The sequence below is a fragment of the Prionailurus bengalensis genome, chromosome D1, assembly GCF_016509475.1.
Source record: "Prionailurus bengalensis isolate Pbe53 chromosome D1, Fcat_Pben_1.1_paternal_pri, whole genome shotgun sequence".
In the NCBI taxonomy this organism is placed as follows: domain Eukaryota; kingdom Metazoa; phylum Chordata; class Mammalia; order Carnivora; family Felidae; genus Prionailurus; species Prionailurus bengalensis.
The window spans coordinates 6,488,430-6,510,374 of NC_057346.1; the positions used below are offsets into that span (position 1 = coordinate 6,488,430).

At 48.3% G+C, this 21,945-nt stretch overlaps 1 protein-coding gene across 4 annotated transcripts in view; it reads right to left on the minus strand.

The window, feature by feature from the left end:
- SLC35F2 (solute carrier family 35 member F2) overlaps positions 1 to 14,131 on the minus strand; it is a 99,395-nt gene extending 85,264 nt beyond the window's left edge. The window contains exon 1 of one of the 4 annotated variants that reach the window (XM_043579243.1): positions 13,632 to 14,123. In XM_043579243.1, coding sequence (XP_043435178.1) covers positions 13,632 to 13,741 — 110 coding nt within the window. In that variant the 5' untranslated portion in view covers positions 13,742 to 14,123. Of the gene's footprint in view, positions 1 to 12,886; positions 12,968 to 13,631 lie in introns of those variants that run through there. The other 3 variants (XM_043579241.1, XM_043579242.1, XM_043579244.1) reach the window with 3 other exon arrangements.
- Positions 14,132 to 21,945: the final 7,814 nt, after the last annotated feature.

Genomic DNA, 21,945 nt, shown 5'->3' on the forward strand with positions numbered 1-21,945 from the left:
GGACCCTCCCCACCCCCAGACGCCTCTGGGAATTCTACGAGGGACACCAGTGGGAACACACTCCAGAGGTGAGGAACAGGAGTTGAGAAGGGCCAGCACGGTGGGTGCAGGGAGGGGTAGGGTAGGTTCTGAAGGACGAGATGAGCGTGGGGTAGAAAGTGCGCCGTGTTTCAAGAGTCTGGATGATGAGAGTTTAGCACACGCCGCCCTCTCCCCACCCACCCCAGTCTGGCACAGGCACGGAAGAAAACAGACTAACCCTGTTCTCAACAAGCAGCCAAGAAGTCACAGCCCATAAAACTTGAAATTCTTACTGCTTCCTGCCCACGGAGGCCAAATCACAAATTTCGAAGGGCTGTTTTTTCAACTGCTGTAAAATCTAAATGAGCCTTCCTGTGGATCACCAAAACAGAAATACCGTTTTCAAAAGCGAAGGGTTTTATTTGCTTATTTCTGTGTGTGGTTTAAACTGTCAAATGTGATCCCGAGGTCAAGACAATCAAGCAGTCTGCAGTTCAAAGCAGGAAATCAACAGCCGGTCAAAATGCAGACAGAAAATCCCGGTGTGGCTGGCTTCCCGACTCCAGCTGTGTCCCTGCCCTCCGTGGTTTGGCACTTTAACCTCCTCCAGTTCCGTAAAGTAATCAATCCTGTTTCACCCACTCCCGTGGTGAGCCGGGTTTCTCACGAATACACTCATCCAACACCAACCGGGCACCAGAAAACAGCAGCCTAAGCCTGATCTAAGAAAGTTCCTGGCACTTGCCCTGCAGGGAAGGAGAGGCGGGGGCGGCAGGGAGATTTCCTGTGAGCCCGTCAGCATTCCTCGGGGCTCACACCGGAAAAACTCACTCGCCTCCTTCCTCAGCTCCTACTGCTCCTGATGAAACCCAACCAACTCTCAAGCTTTTCAACAGAATTGCCTCTTAATATTAAGCAAGGAGAAGTAAATTACCATTAGCAGGAACCCCAATACAAGCTCCAACTTCTTCAGCTCTCAAGGGGGATCCTTAAAATCCATGTAAACTGCACTGTGAACAGGGCCAACGGGTTAGTACAAAAGCAACGTGCAAAACATGGTTCTTCCAAAGACAACATGGGTATCTCTTCCAAGTGGAAACACGTGAGGCCAGCAGAGACCCACCTGCATTAGCGATCAGGAATATGCAAATCAGAGATAGTCTTTCCATTCATCTGACTGTCAAAACTTTAGAAGTCTAATAATACCAGGTGTTAGAAAGGATGCATGTTCCACAGGATTTCTCCTACTCGGCGGGAGGGAGTATAAGCGATACCACTACCCTTGTTTGTTTGTTTAAGTTTACTTATTTTGAGAGAGCGCGCACATGTGAGTGGGGGGGGGGGGGCAGAGAGAGAGGGGAGAGAGAATCCCAAGCAGGCTCTGCACTGTCAGTGCAGAGCCCAATGTGGGGCTTGAACTCACAAACCGTGAGATCGTGACCTGAGTCAAAACCGAGAGTCGGATGCTTAATGGACTGAGCCACCCAGGCACCCCGGTACCACCACTTTGGAAAAACAGTCTGGCATTCTGTGAAGTTGAACAGTTAGTTACATACCCCAAATCTAGCTATTCCCCACCAAGATGCTCCATATGCACATGTGTGTGTATAAAAGAAATGCTTATCTGTGATGGATAGGGGACCTGAAGAAAAATGTTCCTGGAAGTCCTGTTCACTACAGGAAAAAACTTGGAAAAAACACAAATGTGCATTAACTGAATTAATAAAGTACGGCATATTCACAGCAAAAAATATCATAGAGAGTCAAAGGGAGGGCTTTTGCAGCATTAGGCGACAGCATGCGTGAATCTTGGAAGTGTGATGCAGAAGGGGAAATAAATCCCAACAGGTTAGCTATAGCATGATACCCTTTTAATAAAGTAAAAAGAAATGATAATGAACACACACTTTTTAGAAACACACAGAGGTACAAAACTGTAAAAGAGAGAGAGAGAGAGAGAGAGAGAGAGAGACAGCAAGGGAATGGTGAGATTATCTCTGGCTGGGGAAGGAGAGTGGGAGAGGTGTGACCAGGTAAGTTACCATCACAGATTCTGGTTTTAGGGCTGCTGATGGGTTTGCAGAACTTACTGTACAAAAATAGTAGTTCGGCCATTCTGGGCCCACCGTGAACGTGTGTCATGAGCCAGGGATTATGATTACTCTGCCTGCATGCAGCTGGAGTCTAAAATATAAACTAAATGAGGGGCGCCTGGCTGGCTCAATGGGTGGAGCATGCGACTCTTGATCTCAGGGTCATGAGTTTAAGCCCCACGTTGGGTATAGAGGCTACTTAAAAAAATAAAATAGGGGCGCCTGGGTGGTTCAGTCAGTTTAGCGTCCGCCTCCGGCTTTCAGCTCAGGTCTTGATCTCAGGGTTGTGGGTTTGAGCCCTACATCAGGCTCTGTGCTGACAACATAGAGCCTGCTTGGGATTCTCTGTCCCAATCTCTCTCTCTCTGCCCACACTCTGTCTCTCTCTCAAAATAAATAAATAAGTAAATAAATAAATAAGTTTTAAACTTTTAGAAATATACAATAAAATACAATAAAATAAAAAATAAATTAAGTGGGGTGCCTGGATGGCTCAGTTAAGTATCTGACTCATGGTTTCAGCTCACGTCAGGATCTCCCAGTTTTGAGTTCAAGCCCCATGTCAGGCTCTATGCTAATAGAGCAAGGCCTACTTCAGATTCTCTCTCTCTCCCTCCCTCCCTCTCTGCCCCCCCCCCCACCTGAAAAAAAAAAATATATATATATATAATTAATTAAATGATGCTTCAGGAAGATGTATTATATTATATATCCTGTGACTTTATGTACTCTCTGGCACCCCTGGGGATATAAATAGCAAAAAGCTTGAGGGGGTGGGGGAACCGTGCTAACCGTCCAAGGTCTTTTTTTTGTTGGTTTGCTCCCCAACTGACAAGAGGCAGGGTAGTTCAGTGGTTAGGAGCACGGGCTCTGGGGCCAGACTGCCTTGTGGGGGAGGAGGTGCAAGCTAGTTGCAGTCCTTACTACTATGTGACTATGACTGTTGGGGAAAATACTTGACCTCTCTGTGAATCCTCTCCCACGTGTGTCAAAGGGGGCTGGCAATGACAGCATTATAATGCTCACCACAGAAAATTACTGTAAGGATTACACGAGTTAATCCACCCTGAGATTCTGGAAGACTGAGGTTGCTGTAAGTGCACCAACTAAGCTTTACTCAACCAAGTCTGGCTTTCATTATTATTTAAAAAAAAAATTTTTTTTTTTAACATTTATTCATTTTTGAAAGACAGAGGCAGAGGGTGAGCAGGGAAGGGGCAGAGGGGGAGACACAGAATCCGAAGCAGGCTCTAGGCTCTGAGCTATCTGTGCAAAGCCGGGTATGGGGCTCGAACTCACAGACCACGAGATCATGACCTGAGCCGAAGTTGGATGCTTAACTGACTGAGCCACCCAGACACCCCTCTTATATACACAAGCAATTACTCTGGGAGGCAATTTGCTTTTTCCACAGATGTGACTACCGTTCAAAGCATCTCTGAAAACTCCTCTTCAAAAATAGCCTAATTTAATTTCTTCATGGGATTTACCAAATCTTGTTGAAAAAAGGTTATTACCGCTCCTAGAAACCAACTGCTACCACTTCAGTTCAAAGCCAGGCACAAAGTAAGTAGCAGAGGTACTTCAAAGATGAACTAACATCTAGGGGCGCCTGGGCAGCTCAGTTGGTTAAGCATCTGACTCTTGATCTTGGCTCAGGTCATGATCTCACAGTTTGTGAGTTCGAGTTTGAGCCCCGTGTCACTCTGTGCTGACATCTCAGACCTGCTTGGGATTCCCACTCCCTCCCTCTCTGTTCCCCCCTACTCGCACACTCTCTCTCAAAATAAATAAACATTAAAAAAAAAAAAAAAACCACCAGGGGCACCTGGATGGCTCAGTTGGTTAAGTGTTGGACTTTGGCTCAAGTCATAATCTCGAGTTTCTTTGGGAGTTCAAGCCCTGCATCAGGCTCTCTGCTGCCATCGCAGAGCCTGGAGCCTGCTTCGGATCCTCTGTCCCCCTCTCTCTGCCCCTCCCCCACCCATGCTCTGTCTGTCTGTCTGTCTCTCTCAAAAATAAACATTAAAAAAAATTTTTTTAAGAATTCTTAAAAATTTTGTTTAAATTTTTTTCAAGGCATTGTCCCAGGCTGGTGATGATTACCTATTATGTCATGATATGGTAAATGCAAGGAGTTAGGACAGAAGGCACCTAAGCCAAGATGTGTGTGAAGAGAGACAAGGGAAAAGGACCACCTGACTCAATGTCCACACTGTGGAAGCAGCCCTAAGAGGTCGGACAGGGAAAGCATCCATCAGGGAAGCTACAGGTAAAGGTGCAGACTAAGGTGTGTGCAGGGGAAGCAGAGGCTTGTTGCTGTCCCCGGAACACCAGGGAGGTGATGTTCTGGGAGGTGGCCCAGTACAGGGAGCCTGGGAGTTCGCCTCGAGAAGCCTGGACCTCACAAAAGGACCAGTATCGCATGACTGCACTTACATGCGGGATCTAGAACAGTCGACTTCACAGAGACAGAAAGGACAATGGTGCTTATGGGGGCTGAGGGACAGGGGGGCGCGGAGCTAGTGTTCAAGACATACAGAGTTTCTGTATGGGATGATGACTAAATTCTGGAACTGGACAGCGGTGATGGCTGCCCAATATCGTGAATGCACTTGACGTCACTGAATTGTACACTTAACATGATTCAATTGGTAAATTTCATGTTACATATATTTTACCACAATGAAAACAACTAAAAATACAATAGTTGTGTTCAGGTAAAGGAGGACGGTGGGAAGGGAAGATGAGGAGGGATGGGACAAACGGCCACAGCTAGAGCTCCACCCAGTCACCTGTAGCGCTCAGACCTCCCGTAGCTCCAGAACCCTGTCCCCAAGCATCTGGCTTAAAAGTCCAACTACAAGGCAGGCAGACCGACAAACCCAGCAGGTGCCAGAGACCGGCCCGGAAGCCCACAGTTCCTATTTCCCAACTTGCCCCCATAATGGACCCTGAGGAGCGTCCCCGTGTTTGCACACCCGGTGCAGGTCCGAAGCTTCAGCCTGAACACAACGCAGGGGGATTTCTGAAACGGTAAAGCAGGTCTGGTCGTCAGAGGCCAATGAAACTGCCACGGCCCACCTCTCACCAGCCATGTGCGCTTGAGCAAGTTACTCGCCTGCCATCAAAAGGACCAAAAATACCTGTAGAGGACCGCCTACGACCTGACTGACGAAGGTGAGGAAGACGTTCGATAAGGGGTGAGGAGTTCTGTGCCGGCAGCTCCCGACAGTCTCTGGTTTTATCTGACGTCATCTGGCTCCTGCACGGGGATGGGACTGCGGCACGAAGAGGCACAAAGGAAGCTACAGGGCACGGTGACAACAGGGACTGAAGGGGAGAGGGGGACTCCAGGAATGTTCTGCAAGTGCTGTCGAGATGGGGAGTAAGCCCTGGCAGTCAGCTCATACTTCCCCAAAGCAACCCGGAGAAAGGAGCAGAGACAAGAGGAACACAAACGTTGTCGGCAAGTGGTCTGCCAGGGGAGAGGGCTACAGCCCGGGGCGGAGAACAGGCGGAGGCCGCTCAGGGCGCCTGGGAGAGAAGCTGGCGAAGTCCACCCAGACCTCTGTCCCACGCTGCACGCGGAGCAGACAATTACTGCCTGTCCCTTGCCCAACGCCCTGCACTATTGAGAGGTTCATAAAAAGGCTCAGGCTGTCCAGCCAAAACTCATTCCTCCACCCACCCCTCCCAACTCTCAGGGCTAATGGGCCACAACCTCAAGAGGCCACCTCCTTCTTCCCCCAGAGCAGCTGCTGATAAAGCCGAGGTCACAGAACAGCCTGCAGGGCACGAGAGAATCGCAACCAGCAGGATTCCGTGAGGCCCACGGACTCTCCATCCTGGGGCTCATCCCCTCTCTTCTACTTAAAGTCACCTGGAGGCACTCACACCTTGAGCCTGGCCTCTAGCTCTTCCCCAGGACATAAGGGGACACGTAGGGGCACACTCACCAGTTTGTGGAGGCCAGGAGCGGAAAACTACTTGGGTGGGGCCACCACCGGAGGACCTCGCAGTCACAGAATACTCTACGGCAATTAGTTAGAAACAATAGGGCTAAATCAGAGGTTCTCATCCAAGGGGGATTCTGTCCCCCCAGGAGACATTTGACAATGTCTGGGAAGATTATTGATCGTCACAACTCAGAGGTGGGGTGGGGGGAGGCTATGCTGGCCTCTAGCGGGTAGAGACCACAGGATGCTGCTACACCCTACAGCGTACAGGACGGTCCCCCAACAAAGAATTATTCACCTAACATGTCAACAAGGCTGATTGAGAAACAACGAAACAGATGAACACAACATGACTACGTTATAAACATACAGCCCTGAACGGAAATGTATCTTATTTTATTTTATTTTATTTGAGAGAGAGAGAGAGAGTGCATGCGTGAGCAGGGGGAGAGGGGCAGAGAGAGACAGAATCCCAAGCAGGCTCTGTGCTGTCAACGAGGAGCCCGAAGTGGGGCTTGATCCCACAACCCTGGGATCACGACCTGAGCTGAAATCGAGAGACAGCCGGTCAACTGACTGAGCTGTCCAGGCCCCCCAGGAATGTGTGTGTGTGTTTGTTTTTGTTTGTTTGTTTGTTTTAAAGAGATGTGATTATAATGAAATTCCTACTGGGAGTTAGCGATTCAATCAATCATCTGATGTTCACTGTGCATCTATTATAAGGTAGGTGCTGTGCTCGGCAGAGTATGCAACAGTGACAAAAAGTAAGCAGGATCCCTCATGTCCTGCGGTCAGAAGAGGCGGATGTCAATTAAATAATCTCACAGATGGAAGTGCAAAGGGAGGAGATATTTTGGAGACTGGTATCATCTAGAGTTTCCTAATCCCACACTTGCACAGGCCACAAAAAGCCCCTCGACTTACACCTCTGCTTAATTAACACCACAGAACAATACCCTCCGGCAGAGCAGCAGACCAGCTTAAGACTGTGCCGTGCACGCAGTGAGCACTCAGTAGATGTCTGTTGAGTGAATACATGAAGGAGGTGCAGTTCAACACCACTAAATGACTCTGACTCGTTCAAAAATTCCGGGGCCTGGGGCACCTGGGTGGCTCTGTCATTTCAGCATCCGACTCAGGTCATGATTTCACGGTTGTGGGATCGAGCCCCGAGCTGGGCTCCTTGCTGAGCATGGAGCCTGCTTGAGATTCTCTCTCCCTCTTCCTCTGCCCCTCCCCACCTCGGCTCGCACACACTATCTCTCTCTCCCTCTCTCTCTCTCTGAGATTAAAAAAAAAAAAAAATTCTGGGCCTTAACCTTTGAAACAAAGAACGTGAACAGAAAGGAGGAGCCACAGGCCAAGCCCTTGGCTGCACAATCAGAGGTGTGCTCGTGTTCACTGACCGACCTGCCTGTTCTCTGGAACCTCCAAGCCTGGACTGCCCTTCCTCCCCTCGTTCACCTGGAAAACCCTTATTCCCGCTTCACATTCCTGATCACCTTCCCTGCCAAGCTTCCCAGCCCCACCTCACCCTGGTGAGCTCTATTTCCCCCTCCTTTGTGCCATCTGTACTATGTGCTCGCCTCTACCACACGGGTCATAACCTCTTACCAGAACTCGATTTCTCTTGGAAACACACACTAAATCCCATTCAAGTCTGCGGGCCACAGAGTAGTCTAGAACCTGGAACATCACAGACGCTCTAGGATGGGCAAAGGAAAGAACACATGAACACATGTCCTGCACTGTGCTACAAAAACAATGGGATAAAGTCTGTGCCCTCGAAAACCTTACCAACTTCGACAATAAATAAATGAAAAGATATAGAAAAATTAGTAAGAATTAAAAACTAGAATTCTAACGGTGCCTGGGGTGGCTCAGAGGGTTCAGTGTCCGACTTCGGCTCAGGTCATGATCTCACGGTTCTGTGAGTTAGCGCCCCGCATAGGGCTCTGGGCTGTCAGTGTGGAGCCTGCTTGGGATTCTCACTCCCTTTCCCCCACGCATTCTCTCTCTCAAACATATTTAAAAAAAAAAGAAAAGAAAACTATAATTCTACATCAACACGATACTTAAAAATAATAGATTACTGTACCAAAAAGTCTCTTAGTATAATCTATCAGACATCCTCACAAAATTCAAAAATAAAAGACTAGAAATAAACACAAAATATAAAGATATAGTTAGTGGAGTGTAAATGTTTCTGATCTTTTTATTTTTTTTAATTTTTTGAATTTTTAAATCTATTTTTGAGAGAGACAGCATGCGTGCAAGCACACAGGTGGGGGAGGGGTGTAGGGGGAGAGAGAGACAGAGAGGAGAGAGAATCTCAAGCAGGCTCCATGTTCAGTGTGGAACCAGACGTGGGGCTTGATCCTACAACCCTGGGATCACAACCCAAGCCAAAATCAAGAGTCAGACGTTCAACCATCTGAGGCACCCAAGTGCCCCCTGGTCTTCTTTTTATATGTGTCTGCATATTGTATTTAAAATGAATGTAAACTCATTTTTCATCAGAATAAAATTCTGAAAATAAATATAACCCCCCAAAAAAGCTTATCATCTATTTAATGGGAAAAGGATAAGTAAGTGAAATAATATTTAACGGTTTTTGCTACAGATGCAAACTTGATAGTCATTATAAAAACCATGCTTTTTTCATACATGAATTAGACTGTAGGTGTTAAGGTGTAAGTTGCTAAATATATACAATTAAATAAATAGCCTCAGGTACTCCTGGAAACCCATATCCCATCACCCTATTTGTCTTTGAGTTAACAGCAATAAATGACAAAAGCTTAAATTACAAGCAGAGTCCACTTGGAAACGCACAGTGCTTCTCATCATGAATGCCTGGCACATCGTAAGTCCTCAATAAACTGTTACCAAATGAGTGATCCGACATTCTTAACCAAAGGAAAAAAAGTATCTATTAGTGAGGCAAGTGTATCAGGAGTTGCGGTTACCTAGAATACATGCCTCTCATAATGATAACAGGCCCCAAATGTTTCTCCTGTGTTCAGTACCCAGTTGCCAAAAAGGCTATTCTTTCCCCTTTTTTGTAAAAGGAGTAGAAAAGAATCGTGTCCCTCTACATACAAACTCTCTCTCTCCTTGCGCTAGCCACCCACTCACCAGCCTCTGCCCATCCCCATGGTTCCGTGGCCAAGGTTAGGGATCTGCGAAGCCAAACTCAAATTTGGGAGGTGAGTTTTAATACTGAGAGTTTAAAATATTGAGTATAAGGAATACTGGATATCTGGTAAACTGCACTTTTTTTTATGAAATTTATTGACAAATTGGTTTCTATACAACACCCAGTGCTCATCCCAAAAGGCGCCCTCCTCAATACCCATCACCCACCCTCTCCTCCCTCCCACCCCCCATCAACCCTCAGTTTGTTCTCAGTTTTTAACAGTCTCTTATGCTTTGGCTCTCTCCCATTCTAACCTCTTTTTTTTTTTTTTTTCCTTCCCCTCCCCCATGGGTTCCTGTTAAGTTTCTCAGGATCCACATAAGAGTGAAACCATATGGTATCTGTTTTTCTCTGTATGGCTTATTTCACTTAGCATCACACTCTCCAGTTCCATCCACGTTGCTACAAAAGGCCATATTTCATTTTTTCTCATTGCCACGTAATATTCCATTGTGTATATAAACCACAATTTCTTTATCCATTCATCAGTTGATGGACATTTAGGCTCTTTCCATAATTTGGCTATTGTTGAGAGTGCTGCTATGAACATTGCGGTACAAGTGGCCCTATGCATCAGTGCTCCTGTATCCCTTGGATAAATTCCTAGCAGTGCTATTGCTGGGTCATAGGGTAGGTCTATTTTTAATTTTCTGAGGAACCTCCACACTGCTTTCCAGAGCGGCTGCACCAATTTGCATTCCCACCAACAGTGCAAGAGGGTTCCCATTTCTCCACATCCTCTCCAGCATCTATAGTCTCCTGATTTGTTCATTTTGGCCACTCTGACTGGCGTGAGGTGATACCTGAGTGTGGTTTTGATTTGTATTTCCCTGATAAGGAGCGACGCTGAACATCTTTTCATGTGCCTGTTGGCCATCCGGATGTCTTCTTTAGAGAAGTGTCTATTCATGGTTTCTGCCCATTTCTTCACTGGGTTATTTGTTTTTCGGGTGTGGAGTTTGGTGAGCTCTTTATAGATTTTGGATACTAGCCCTTTGTCCGATATGTCATTTGCGAATATCTTTTCCCATTCCGTTGGTTGCCTTTTAGTTTTGTTGGTTGTTTCCTTTGCTGTGCAGAAGCTTTTTATCTTCATAAGGTCCCAGTAATTCACTTTTGCTTTTAATTCCCTTGCCTTTGGGGATGTGTCGAGTAAGAGATTGCTACGGCTGAGGTCAGAGAGGTCTTTTCCTGCTTTCTCCTCTAAGGTTTTGATGGTTTCTTGTCTCACATTTAGGTCCTTTATCCATTTTGATTTTATTTTTGTGAATGGTGTGAGAAAGTGGTCTAGTTTCAACCTTCTGCATGTTGCTGTCCAGTTCTCCCAGCACCATTTGTTAAAGAGGCTGTCTTTTTTCCATTGGATGTTCTTTCCTGCTTTGTCAAAGATGAGTTGGCCATACGTTTGTGGGTCTAGTTCTGGGGTTTCTATTCTATTCCATTGGTCTATGTGTCTGTTTTTGTGCCAAATTTGGGAGGTGAGTTTTAATACTGAGAGTTTAAAATATTGAGTATAAGGAATACTGGATATCTGGTAAACTGCACTTTTTTTTTTTAATTTTTTTTAACATTTATTTATTTTTGAGACAGAGAGAGACAGAGCATGAACGGGGGAGGGGCAGAGAGAGAGACGGAGACACAGAATCTGAAGCAGGCTCCAGGCTCTGAGCTGTCAGCCCAGAGCCTGACGCGGGGCTTGAACTCACGGACCGCGAGATAGTGACCTGAGCCGAAGTCGGATGCTTAACCAACTGGGCCACCCAGGAGCCCCTAAACTGCACTTTTCTGATTGCTGGATCAGACAAGGAAAAACTACAAACCAGAATCCAAGGTGTGTGGACGGTTGCCAGAGGTAGGAATGAAAACCTTCATGAACAAGAGTTCTGCCAATGGAAAAAAAGCTTCCAGCCCAATATCCTCGGAATAAAGACGGATAAAGGGGAGAGTGCAGCGACTGTGGCAGAACGGAAGGGAAGCCTCTAGAACCCTGTCATCCTTCTTCCATTCACTCACTGATGTGGTAGGGTTGGGGGAGATAGAAAAAGGGAAAAGACTTAATTCCTGCTAAGGATTGCGTCCATCAGGAATATGAGATGGCCACAAACAGCTTTCACACAAGGAAGAAAGTAAAAATCCATAAAGGAGACACAAAAAAGTGTGTTCAGAGATAGAAAAAAATCTCATCTTTCTATCTAAAGATGAGATTTCTTCTATTTCTTCTAAATATGAGACGGGAGGATGCACTCTCCCCTTTATCCGTCTTTATTCCAAGGATCTTGGGCTGGGACCTTTTTTTTTTTTTTTTTTTTTTTTGGTTGGCAGAACTCTTTTGTTCATGAAGGTTTTCATTCCTACCTCTGGCAACCGTCCACACACCTTGGATTCTGGTTTGCAATGTTTCCTCCTCTGATCCAGTGCATTAGATACTCCTGACTACAACATACCAGGATTTTGAAAATATTAGAACGTTAGGAGGAAAAAAAGAAATGACTGCTAATCCTTGCTAAAGGATTAGAACGTTCGGAGAAAAAAAAAAAAAAAAAGAAATCATCGCGAAGCCTTGTCATCTAAGCCTTGACATCTCGCTCAATGGGTATCCATCCGGCGTACTGTCTGCCCATCCCCCAGGCCTCTGGCACCTCGGGGTACGCCACCCCATTTCCCAGCCCCCGGGAACGGAGGGCTGATGGTGGCCAACGACTGACGGACACAGAGCAGTACCACGAGCCAGGCCGTGGGCCCGGCCACGTCATCCCCACATCCTCCCTACAAGGTGGGGAACTGTTATTATCCCCATCTTACAAACAGGAAAACGGGACAGAGACAGGTTAAGCGACTTCCCCAAAGTCACCCGGCTGGGAAGCGGCAGGCGGCACCGACGGGATCAGAGTGCAGAAGAACCGGGCCCTGAGCCACTGCCCTACCCTGCCTCCCAGCTCAGAGCCTGTGGACGTGCGTCAGGACACACACAGCTGGACGATCCAAGGCGATTTGGGCCCGACTTTGCACAGGCATCTATTGCGAACTACACTCATTTCCACGACGAAAATGCACACACCATTCTCGACCCGGTTTTGAAAACGAGTTTTCACAATCTTCAACGGGAAATGTGCTTTGTTCATCTGAAGACAAGTAGATAAATAAAGGCAAAAGCCCGTTTCACGAGGAGCCGGGGGCCACAAGTTGTTACGGCCAGACTGGGCCGGGGCTTGCGGGCACCACCCTTTCCTGGCCATCCCATGGCCTCCGGCAAACGGCTTAGCCTCCTTTGTCCACCAGCAGAGCGGCTGTGGGAAGAGTGCCACCTCATACAGTGGTCGAGGTGACATGACAGCGTCCACAGAAACGGCTGAGCCCAGCACCCCAACCCAGCGGACACTCAGTGAACGTGCGAGTCCAGAAGGCACGGCCTCCCTCCAGCAACCCCATCCCAGGCGCTGCCGGTCCCTAAGCACATTCCTGCTTCCCGCAGAGCACGGCGACCGCGGCGGCGGCTCGGCCTCCCCCCCGCCCCCCCACGCCGGGAGGGCCGTGCACCCCGCTCAGGCCCAGGAAGGAGGCAGGCTGCGCACGACCTCGCGGCGGCACCGCGAAACTTAGCCCTGACTCCTCACTTGGGTGAACTCCCCGGTCAGGGGAGAGGATCATGGGCCGGGTCCGACGCGCTCGGGCGGCCGAAAGAACGCGGGCTCGCCCACCTGCCGCGCCGGAGGCTGGACACCCCTCCTTCGCAACATCCCCGGGGCGTCCGGCCCCGGCCCGCCGCGCAGGGGAGGGGGCTGGGCACCGGGGAGCGACCCAGCCGCGCCCACGCGGCCGACTTCCCCAAATCGTCTCACACGCAAGCCCACGATTTCCAAGAGGGCGCCGAGGGAGGAGCGCACGGCGCTTCACAAAGCCAGGTGGGCGGCCGCGTCCCGGCCGCACGTGCCGAGCCGCCGGGACCCGGACGGGCCCCCGAGTCCGCGCGGCCGCCGCCTCCGCGCCGCCGCCCCCCGCCCCCCCCCCGCCCCCCCCCGCCCCCCCGGCCACGTGTGCCGCGCAGCCACGTGCGCGCAGGGGCCCCGGCCACCCCCGGCAGCCCCACCCCTGCCCCCGCTGCCCCCGTCCCCCCCCCCTCCCCCACGCACCAGGTGAAAAGCTGGCTTTTGAGCCCGCTCAGCAGGCTGCACGGCACCCCCGCTGCCCCGCCCCCGCCCCCGGCACACCCCACCGCCCCCCGGGCACCCCCGCACTCACCAGATAAAAAGCTGGCTTTTGAGCCCGTGCAGCAGGCTACCCAGCACTCCCCCCACACTGCCCGCGGGCACCCTCGCCCCTGCCCCCGGCACAACCCCCCTCCCCGCGCCCCGCACTCACCAGGTGAAGAGCTGGCCTTTGAGCCCGCGCAGCAAGCTGCCCAGCCCCCCCGCTGCCCCCGGGGCGCGCGGCTGCGGGGCAGCGGGTCCCGCCGGCGAGGCCGCCTCCATGCGGTCCCCTGCAGTCTGGGCGCCCGGAACCCCCCGACGTGCCGGGGCGGGGAAAACCGGCGGGGGCGGTGCCTGGGCGGCCGGCGGGATCCGACCCAGTGCCCGCGCGCGCGCGCGCGAGCTCGCGTGCCTCCCTCGTCGGGCTGGCTGGGCGCCTCCCCTGTCAGGCCCGCGCGGCCGGACCGAACATTTGCAGGTCAGCGCCTGGCGCCCCCGGGGGAGCTGCGGGTCGCGGGGCGCTGTCTGCCCCCGCCCCGGCAGAGGAGCCACGGCGACGGGTGGCCCCTAATATGCATGTCAGGGTCTTACGGTTCCCTGTCGCGAACCGGCACGTGAGGCGGTGCAAGGCTGTGCCCCCGCGCCCCGACCTCGGGGGCCGTGACTTCGCAGCCGCCTGAACTTTGCCAACTGGAAAGGAGCGGCTGGCTCCACCCCCTGACGGCCCGGCCTCCTCCCTCTGCCTAATTTATGAAAGATACTTCCTATCCAATCTAAAAGAACTGAGGACGCTTTCGTGCTGTTCTGGGTGAAAACCTGGGAGAAATCCCAGAGGGATCGGGGCGACGCGTCCCTTCGGCGCGCCTCCTTCCTCTCGGGTGGGTTGGGCGCGCTGACCTGTCCCGCAGGTGCCACCCGCTGGCGCGCACTCTGGGCGCCCGCGCTTGGACCACGCCTTGCGAGGCCTCTGTGGACCCAGGAGGACCGAGCTTCTGCGTTCGGGAAGCTTCTGACACCCGCCCCCACCCTCCCCGCAGTTCCCCCTACACACACACACACACCACCCCCCACCCCCGGCAGGAGGGGCCCGCGAGTCCAGCAGAAAGGGGAAGATAGGGAGACGAGAGAAAAGGTGTCTTTATAGACGGGTGTTTCCTAACCACCTCCCTCCCTGGGCGACGGGGCAGCGGGGGAGGAGGGTCTGAAGAAGGAGCAAGAGAGAGGTAAATTCAAACGAGCTGGCGGTTCTGTAAGAAAGTTCTAAGAAAGAACATAGATTTTGAAAACTGAAATGTAGCTTTAGGAATCCCAAGTTTAGCATCTTACAGGAACCCCAAAGTTGAAACGAACTTATTTTGTAATTGTTGAAGAACATGGTCATCCATAGAGGGATGACCGCACATCACGGTACAACAGCATATGGAAAAGAGGACTTGGGGGTCCTCCCAGGACTTGGGAGGATGTTCTGTAGCTAATTTTGAGCGGAAAAAAGCAAGGTATAGAGAAGTACGTTTAATGTGATCTCATTTTTGTAAAGCGAACAACCCATTACACCCCATACATTGACAGGGTTTAATTTTACTTGATCCGTGTACTCCTGGAATATAGTAAGAAATGCCCCCACACTTTTGTATTCTCAGAAGTGGCATATTGCAAAGAAACACACTTCCCATTCGACTTAGGCAAGACCCAAAAATGCTCTCTCGTTCCCCTAGGACAAAGCCAGACGCAGAACCTACCAACTGGCTAAATTCCTCTTCTTCCTCCAGGCCTAGGAACTTTAACCCACTTTAACCCACTTTAACCCACTGAGCCAGCTTGTAACCCACATTAAAGGGTCCCCCCTCGCGTCCCCCCACCCTGCCCATCTCCCAATATGGTTGCCTCAGGGTAAAAAGTCCTCAGATCTGCTATTCAATCGAGCCACCTTTTCATTGCACTTTCTTCCAGGGCAGGAGTCCCCTTCCCACTCCAATAATTCTTTCAAGTAAAGTCTCTTATCTAAATCAGATTTGGTTGTGGTTTGTTTGTTTTTTAAATGTTTATTTTAAAGAGAGAGTGAGAGAGAGAGCGCGCGCGTGTACGCGAGTGGAGGGGAGAGACAGAGAGAGAGATGGGGAGAAAGGAGCTGAAGTGGGCTCTGTGCTGACAGCAGAGAGCCTGACTCTGGGGCTTAAACCCACAAACCGTGAGATCATGACCTGAGCTGAAGTCGGATGCTCACCGAATGAGCCACCCAGGTGCTCCGTTTCTGTTTTTGTTTTTTTAAGATTTTATCTTCAAGTAATCTCCACACCCAATGTGGGGCTCGAACTCACAACCCTGAGATCAAGTCCCATGCTCCACTGACTGAGCCAGCCAGGTGCCCCAGATTTGTTTTTTTATTTGACAATATATACACGTAGTTATGTGAGCATGGAGAAAAGTGTAGGACACATGTCAACACAAGTAACCTTAGAAAAGTTAAGGGATACAGAAAAAAAAAATTTTTTTTTAAGCCTGTGCTTTAAAAAAATACTCCAGGGGCGCCTGGGTGGCTCAGTCGGTTAAGCGTCCGACTTCGGCTCAGGTCACGATCTCGCGGTATGTGAGTTTGAGCCCCGCGTCGGGCTCTGTGCTGACGGCTCAGAGCCTGGAGCCTGTTTCAGATTCTGTGTCTCCCTCTCTCTCTGACCCTCCCCTGTTCATGCTGTGTCTCTCTCTGTCTCAAAAATAAATAAACGTTAAAAAAAAATTTTTTTTTAAATAAAATAAAATAAAAATAAAAAAATACTCCAGCATGTATGACATAGTCCCTTTTATTTTCTTTTTCAATTTTTTAAAACTATATTTATTTATTTTGAGAAAGAGACAGCGCAAGCAGGGGAGGGGCAGAGAGAGAAGGATACAGAGAATCCCGAGTAGGCTCTGGGCGGTCAACACAGAGCCTGATGTGGGGCTTGCACTCATAAAACCATGAGATCATGATCTGAGCTGAAACCAAGGGTCAGACATTTAACTGACTGAGCCGCCCAAGGACACTGATATAGTCCCTTTTATAGATGTGTTGTGTCTAAATATATGAGATTAAAAGGTAGATTTAGATGTTGTGGCAGGTTGAATAATATCCCCCTCCCAAAATAACCAGTTCCTAATCCCTAGAAGCTGAGAATGTTGCTTTGTATATGTGGTGTCTCTCCTGATCAGATGGGGGCTCCCAAATGTGAGGTGACCCGATTGAGTAGGAGCCAGTGTGGTAGGCCAGTGAAAAGATTCACCCAAAGTAAAACAAGGGAGATAGAAGTTTTGGGGCGCCTGGGTGGCGCAGTCGGTTAATTGTCCGACTTCAGCCAGATCACAATCTCGCGGTCTGTGAGTTCGAGCCCCGCGTCGGGCTCTGGGCTGATGGCTCAGAGCCTGGAGCCTGTTTCCGATTCTGTGTCTCCCTCTCTCTCTGCCCCTCCCCCATTCATGCTCTGTCTCTCTCTGTCCCAAAAATAAATAAACGTTGGAAAAAAAAAAAAGAAGTTTAGTGTATACTCTACAAGGGAACTTTGGGCCAGGACAACACCGGAGACCCTGTCTGCCACAGGCAGTGGGGTGAGGGCTGTATTTAAAGGGAGAAGATGAAGAAGTATGGGGAGGTACGAATTTTCCGTTTTGGGTACCTGTGTCTAGGTGTAAGTAACCCATTGGTCAGGTAGGGCTTACAGATATTTTGAGGTGGGTCGTCTAATGGGCTGTTTGTATTTGGCCAGGGGGTTGATAAGTTGATATGGGCCCTTTCCACATTCCATCGCTCCAGCCTGTGGCCTAAACCTCGCCTCTACAATATGGTAAAAAAAAAAAAAAAAAAAAAAAAAAATTTGCAGATGTGATTCAATGCTGTATCTCGAGATGTAGAAATTACCCTGAATTATCTGGTGAGTTTTAATTAATCACGGGCATCCTTATGAGACAGAAACAGATGGAGGTTTACAGAAGAGAAACTGACACTGTGATACAGGCGGAGATTGGGAAACTGCGCTTTGAAAACCCACAAACCAAGAAGTCAAGGCAGCCACTGTGAGCTCAGAGCCTCAAGAAGGAAGTAGCCTTATCGGTAGGCCAACAAAACAGATTTCCAACTTCTGGCCTCCAGACCTGGCAGAGAATAACCTTGTGTAGTTTTAAGCCACTGCATCGGTGGCAATTCATTACAGCTGCCATAGGAAACAAATGCAGATTGTACACCCGCTAACTTGTAGGTATCATGATACACTGTCAAGTGAAAAAAGCAAGTTGCAGATTTGCAGAATAATTGTATAATATGATTCTGTTTTAGTAAACACCACCAACGAAGTAACTAAATATCTTCACATATACGTATACATTTTTATGCATGTATATATGCTTGCTTGTATCTATATGAGCAAGAAGGTGTGGGAGAATATACACCAGGCCATTGATTTAAGTCATGGGAGTTATGAGGGGGGAGGGTGGGGGGAGAGGTGGAGAAGGGGGATAAGGGAGTTGAAATGGCATTATATGTCTTCATTTTGTGTTCTTACTGTGGGCCTATGCTACTTCTGCAACTTGAAAAATATTCAACCAAGACGTTTTGTCCACAGGTCATGTCAATCCTAATTAACATATTAGGCTCCATGTATCACCCCCACAGAAAAATGAGGTCAGGAAATACAGTCAACCATTGATGTGGATTCTGAAGTTATGGACAAAGTTATGGGGCACCTGGCTAGCTCAGTCGGTTGAGTGTCTGACTCTTGATTTCAGCTCAGGTCATGATCCCAGGGTTGTGTGGGATCAAGCCCTGGGTCAGACTCTGAGCTAAGCATGGAACCTGCTTAAGATCCTCTCTCCCTCTCTCTCTCTCTCCCTCTCTCTCTCTCTCTCTCTCTCTCTCTCCCTCTCCCCCCCTCCCCCTCTGCCCTTCTCCCCAACTCATGCTCTTTCCCTCAAAAATAAAATAAATAAATAATGAAGTTATGGACAAAGTTCTATTTACTTTCTAAACAAAAAACCTTCCTCAAAAAGTAGCAATAGTAGTTGCTGGGGCGCCTGGGTGGCTCAGTCGGTTAAGCGTCCGACTTCCGCTCAGGTCATGATCTCGCAGTTTGTGAGTTCGAGCCCCACATCAGGCTCTGTGCTGACAGCTCGGAGCCTGGAGCCTGCTTTGGATTCTACGTCTCCCTCTCTCTGCCCCTCCTCCTCTCACACACTCTCTCTCTCTCTCTCTCAAAGATAAATAAACATTTTTAAAAATTTACAAAAAAAAATTATATGAAAAAATAGTAGTATTGCTCTCAAATGAGCTCATCCCCTGACTGAAGATTATTGATCAGACTACATTATTTTGGTTTCAGGATTAAAATATATTGAGCGGATCTGTGGGCATCAATCCACAAGGTTTTGTCAAAGGAAATTTACTGGAAAAAAAATTATTTAGTGGTTGGGAAGTTCTGCACACAATAGCCCTTGCTTCCTACAAGCACCAAAAAACAACTACCTCTTATTGAGTACCTACGGTGTGCCAGACCCTTCGTACACATTTTCATTTCTGTTCCAATTATCTATTGTATATATCAAATCACCCAAAATATCAGTGGCTTTAGACCACAATCATTCTGTTATCTCTTGTGGTTTCTGTGGGCCAGGAATTTAAGAAGTTCGGGGCCAGGCAGCTCTTGCTTATGGCCTTTCATGCAGCTGCAGTCAGAAGGCAGCTGAAGCAGGAAGGTGGGGGTGTCGAGGGGTGGTGGGGCTGGAGCATCCAGGGACTGACCAGACTCACTCTTCACTGAGTTCTGTGTCGTCTCCTGTCGTGGGCTAATTGGGCTTCCTCACAGCCTGGTAACTTTGAGGTAGTTAGTCTGCGTATATGGCAGGTGGTTCCTCCCACCTCTAAGCTAGTGTCCCCAGAGAAAGAAAAAGCCAAAACGTTGTTAATGTCCTCCAGCCAAAGGCCACCAAGAATATACACATAGTTAAACAAGCTGAGCTTATTACTCCTTGCAGCGAGGGAGAAAGGCCTCTGGGAGAACCACTGGCTGTCTCTGTAAGAGGATGTTAGAAAGAATAGGCTTGGGGCTTTGGTTGAATGATTTGAGGAAGGATGGAAGGAAGGAAGGATTTATTCTGGGTTGAATGCTGTCAGACTGGATGCAATTCTGATTGGTATCTCAATCAATAAATGTTGGGGCACCTGGATGGCTCAGTCAGTTAAGCATCCACCTCTTGATTTTGGCTCAGGTCATGATCTCACGGTTTGTGAGATCGAGCCCCACGTCAGGCTCTGTATTGGGCTCTGTGCTGGTATGTGGAGCCTCTCTCTGCCCCTTCCCCACTCAAAGTCAGCTGTTCATGCACTCATGCACACACACAGACTCTCTCTCTCTCTCTCTCTCTCTCTCAAAATAAATACACATTAAAACAACTACATCTTACATATAAAGAGGGCACAACAGGGTGGGGACAAAACTGTATTTGGTAAAGAGGCAGCAGCCATTCATTTTGACCAAGAGAGAAGGGAGTTGGTGTTTTGTGGGTGGCACAGTGATCCTGTTTTTTGCTTAGATAAAATTATGAACTGGCATTGCTCTGTCTCATTTTATCATGGTCTCAGAATAATCTTATCTTTGGACGGTACTCTGTGAGATTGTTTATGTCCAATAACAGAAAAAAATGGCCTAGCTATGAGTGCCAGGCCAGCTTCGAATGTTAAAGACTGCCTTTTTCTTTTTTCTTTTCTTTTCTTTTCTTTTCTTTTCTTTTCTTTTCTTTTCTTTTCTTTTCTTTTTCTTTTCTTTTGTATCTCCTTTTATGGCCAAGCATCAAAAGTCACATGGGATCACCTTCATTATAATCACAAGGCCATCTAGGGGCACCTGAGTGGCTCAGTCAGTTAAGCATCAAACTTCAGTTCAGGTCATGATCTCGCAGTTCATGAGTTCAAGTCCTACATTGGGCTCTGCACTCACAGTGTGGAACCTGTTTGGGATTCTCTCTCTCTCTCTCTCTCTGCCACTGTCCCACTCTCTCTCTCAAAATAAATAAACTTTAAAACAAAATTTAAAAAAATCACAAGGCCATCTAGATGCAAGGGGAAGGAACACAGACCTGTTCTGGATTGAATGTTTGTGTCCCTCCAAAATTCATATGTTGAAATCCAATCCCCAGTGCGATGGTATTTGGAGGTGGGGTCTTTGGGAGGTAACTTAGGTCATGAGAGTGGAGCCCTCGTAAACAGAGGCCATGCAGCTGGCTCCCTTTTTCTCTGCCACGTGAGGATACAGTGAGAAGTGAGCACCTATAGCCCAGAAGAGGGCTCTCACCGGAACCTGACATGTTGGCACCTGGGTCTCAGGCTAGCAGCTTACCAGCTTCCAGAACAGAGAAATAAGTGTTTGCTGTTTAAGGCACATGGTCTATGGTAATTTGTTAAAGCAGCTCGAATAGACTGAGACAACCCCCACCTCTCCACGGGAGATGTGTCATGGGGAAGCCTGAGGAGAGAGAGCTTGTGGGATGGGAGATTTTGCTGCAAACATCTTTGGAAAGTAGAGTCAGCCACAAATCCTTTCCAAAATGCTAGGTTTATTAGCTCTTATTAGCTTATTAGCACTATTTTTTCAGAATAGTAACCGACCCTGACATCAAGGTCACCAGGCTGCTTCTCCAATTTAACTGACAAGCACCGATGAGCCTCTTTCTCAATATCTTTTTCTCCTTCTTTGTAAAAATAACTACAAATAAACATATTTTTAATTCTCACCACATACAACATACTGAATAATAAAAGCTGTTATGTTCATATCCATATTATGATTCTCATCAATCAAAAACCATAAGACTGTAATTCTCAGTATATTACCCAAAGCAATCTACACATTTCATGCAATCCCTATCAAAATAACACCAGCATTTTTCACAGAACTAGAACAAACAAGCCCAGAATTTGTATGGAACCACAAAGACCCTGAATAGCCAAAGAAATCCTGAAAAAGACAAGTTGGAGGCATCACAATTCCCCAGACTTCAAGCTATATTACAAAGCTGTGGTCATCAAGACAGTAGGGTACTGACACAAAAACAGACACATATATCAATGGAACAGAATAGAAAACCCAGAAATGGACACACAACTATATGGTCAACTAATCATTAACAAAGCAGGAAAGAAAATCCAAAGGAAAAAAGACAGTCTCTTCAACAAAAGATGTTGGGAAAACTGGACAGCAGCATGCAGAAGAATGAAGCTGGACCACTTTCTTACACCAACACAAAAATAAATTCAAAATGGATGAAAGACCTAAATGTGAGTAAGGAAACCATCAAAATCCTACAGGAGAACACAGGCAGCAAGCTCTTTGACCTCGGCCACAGCAACTTCTTACTAGACACATCTCCAAAGGCAAAGGAAACATAAGCAAACATGAACTATTGGGACCCCATCAAGATAAAAAGCTTCTGCACAGTGACGGCAAAAAATCAACAAAACTGAAAGGCAG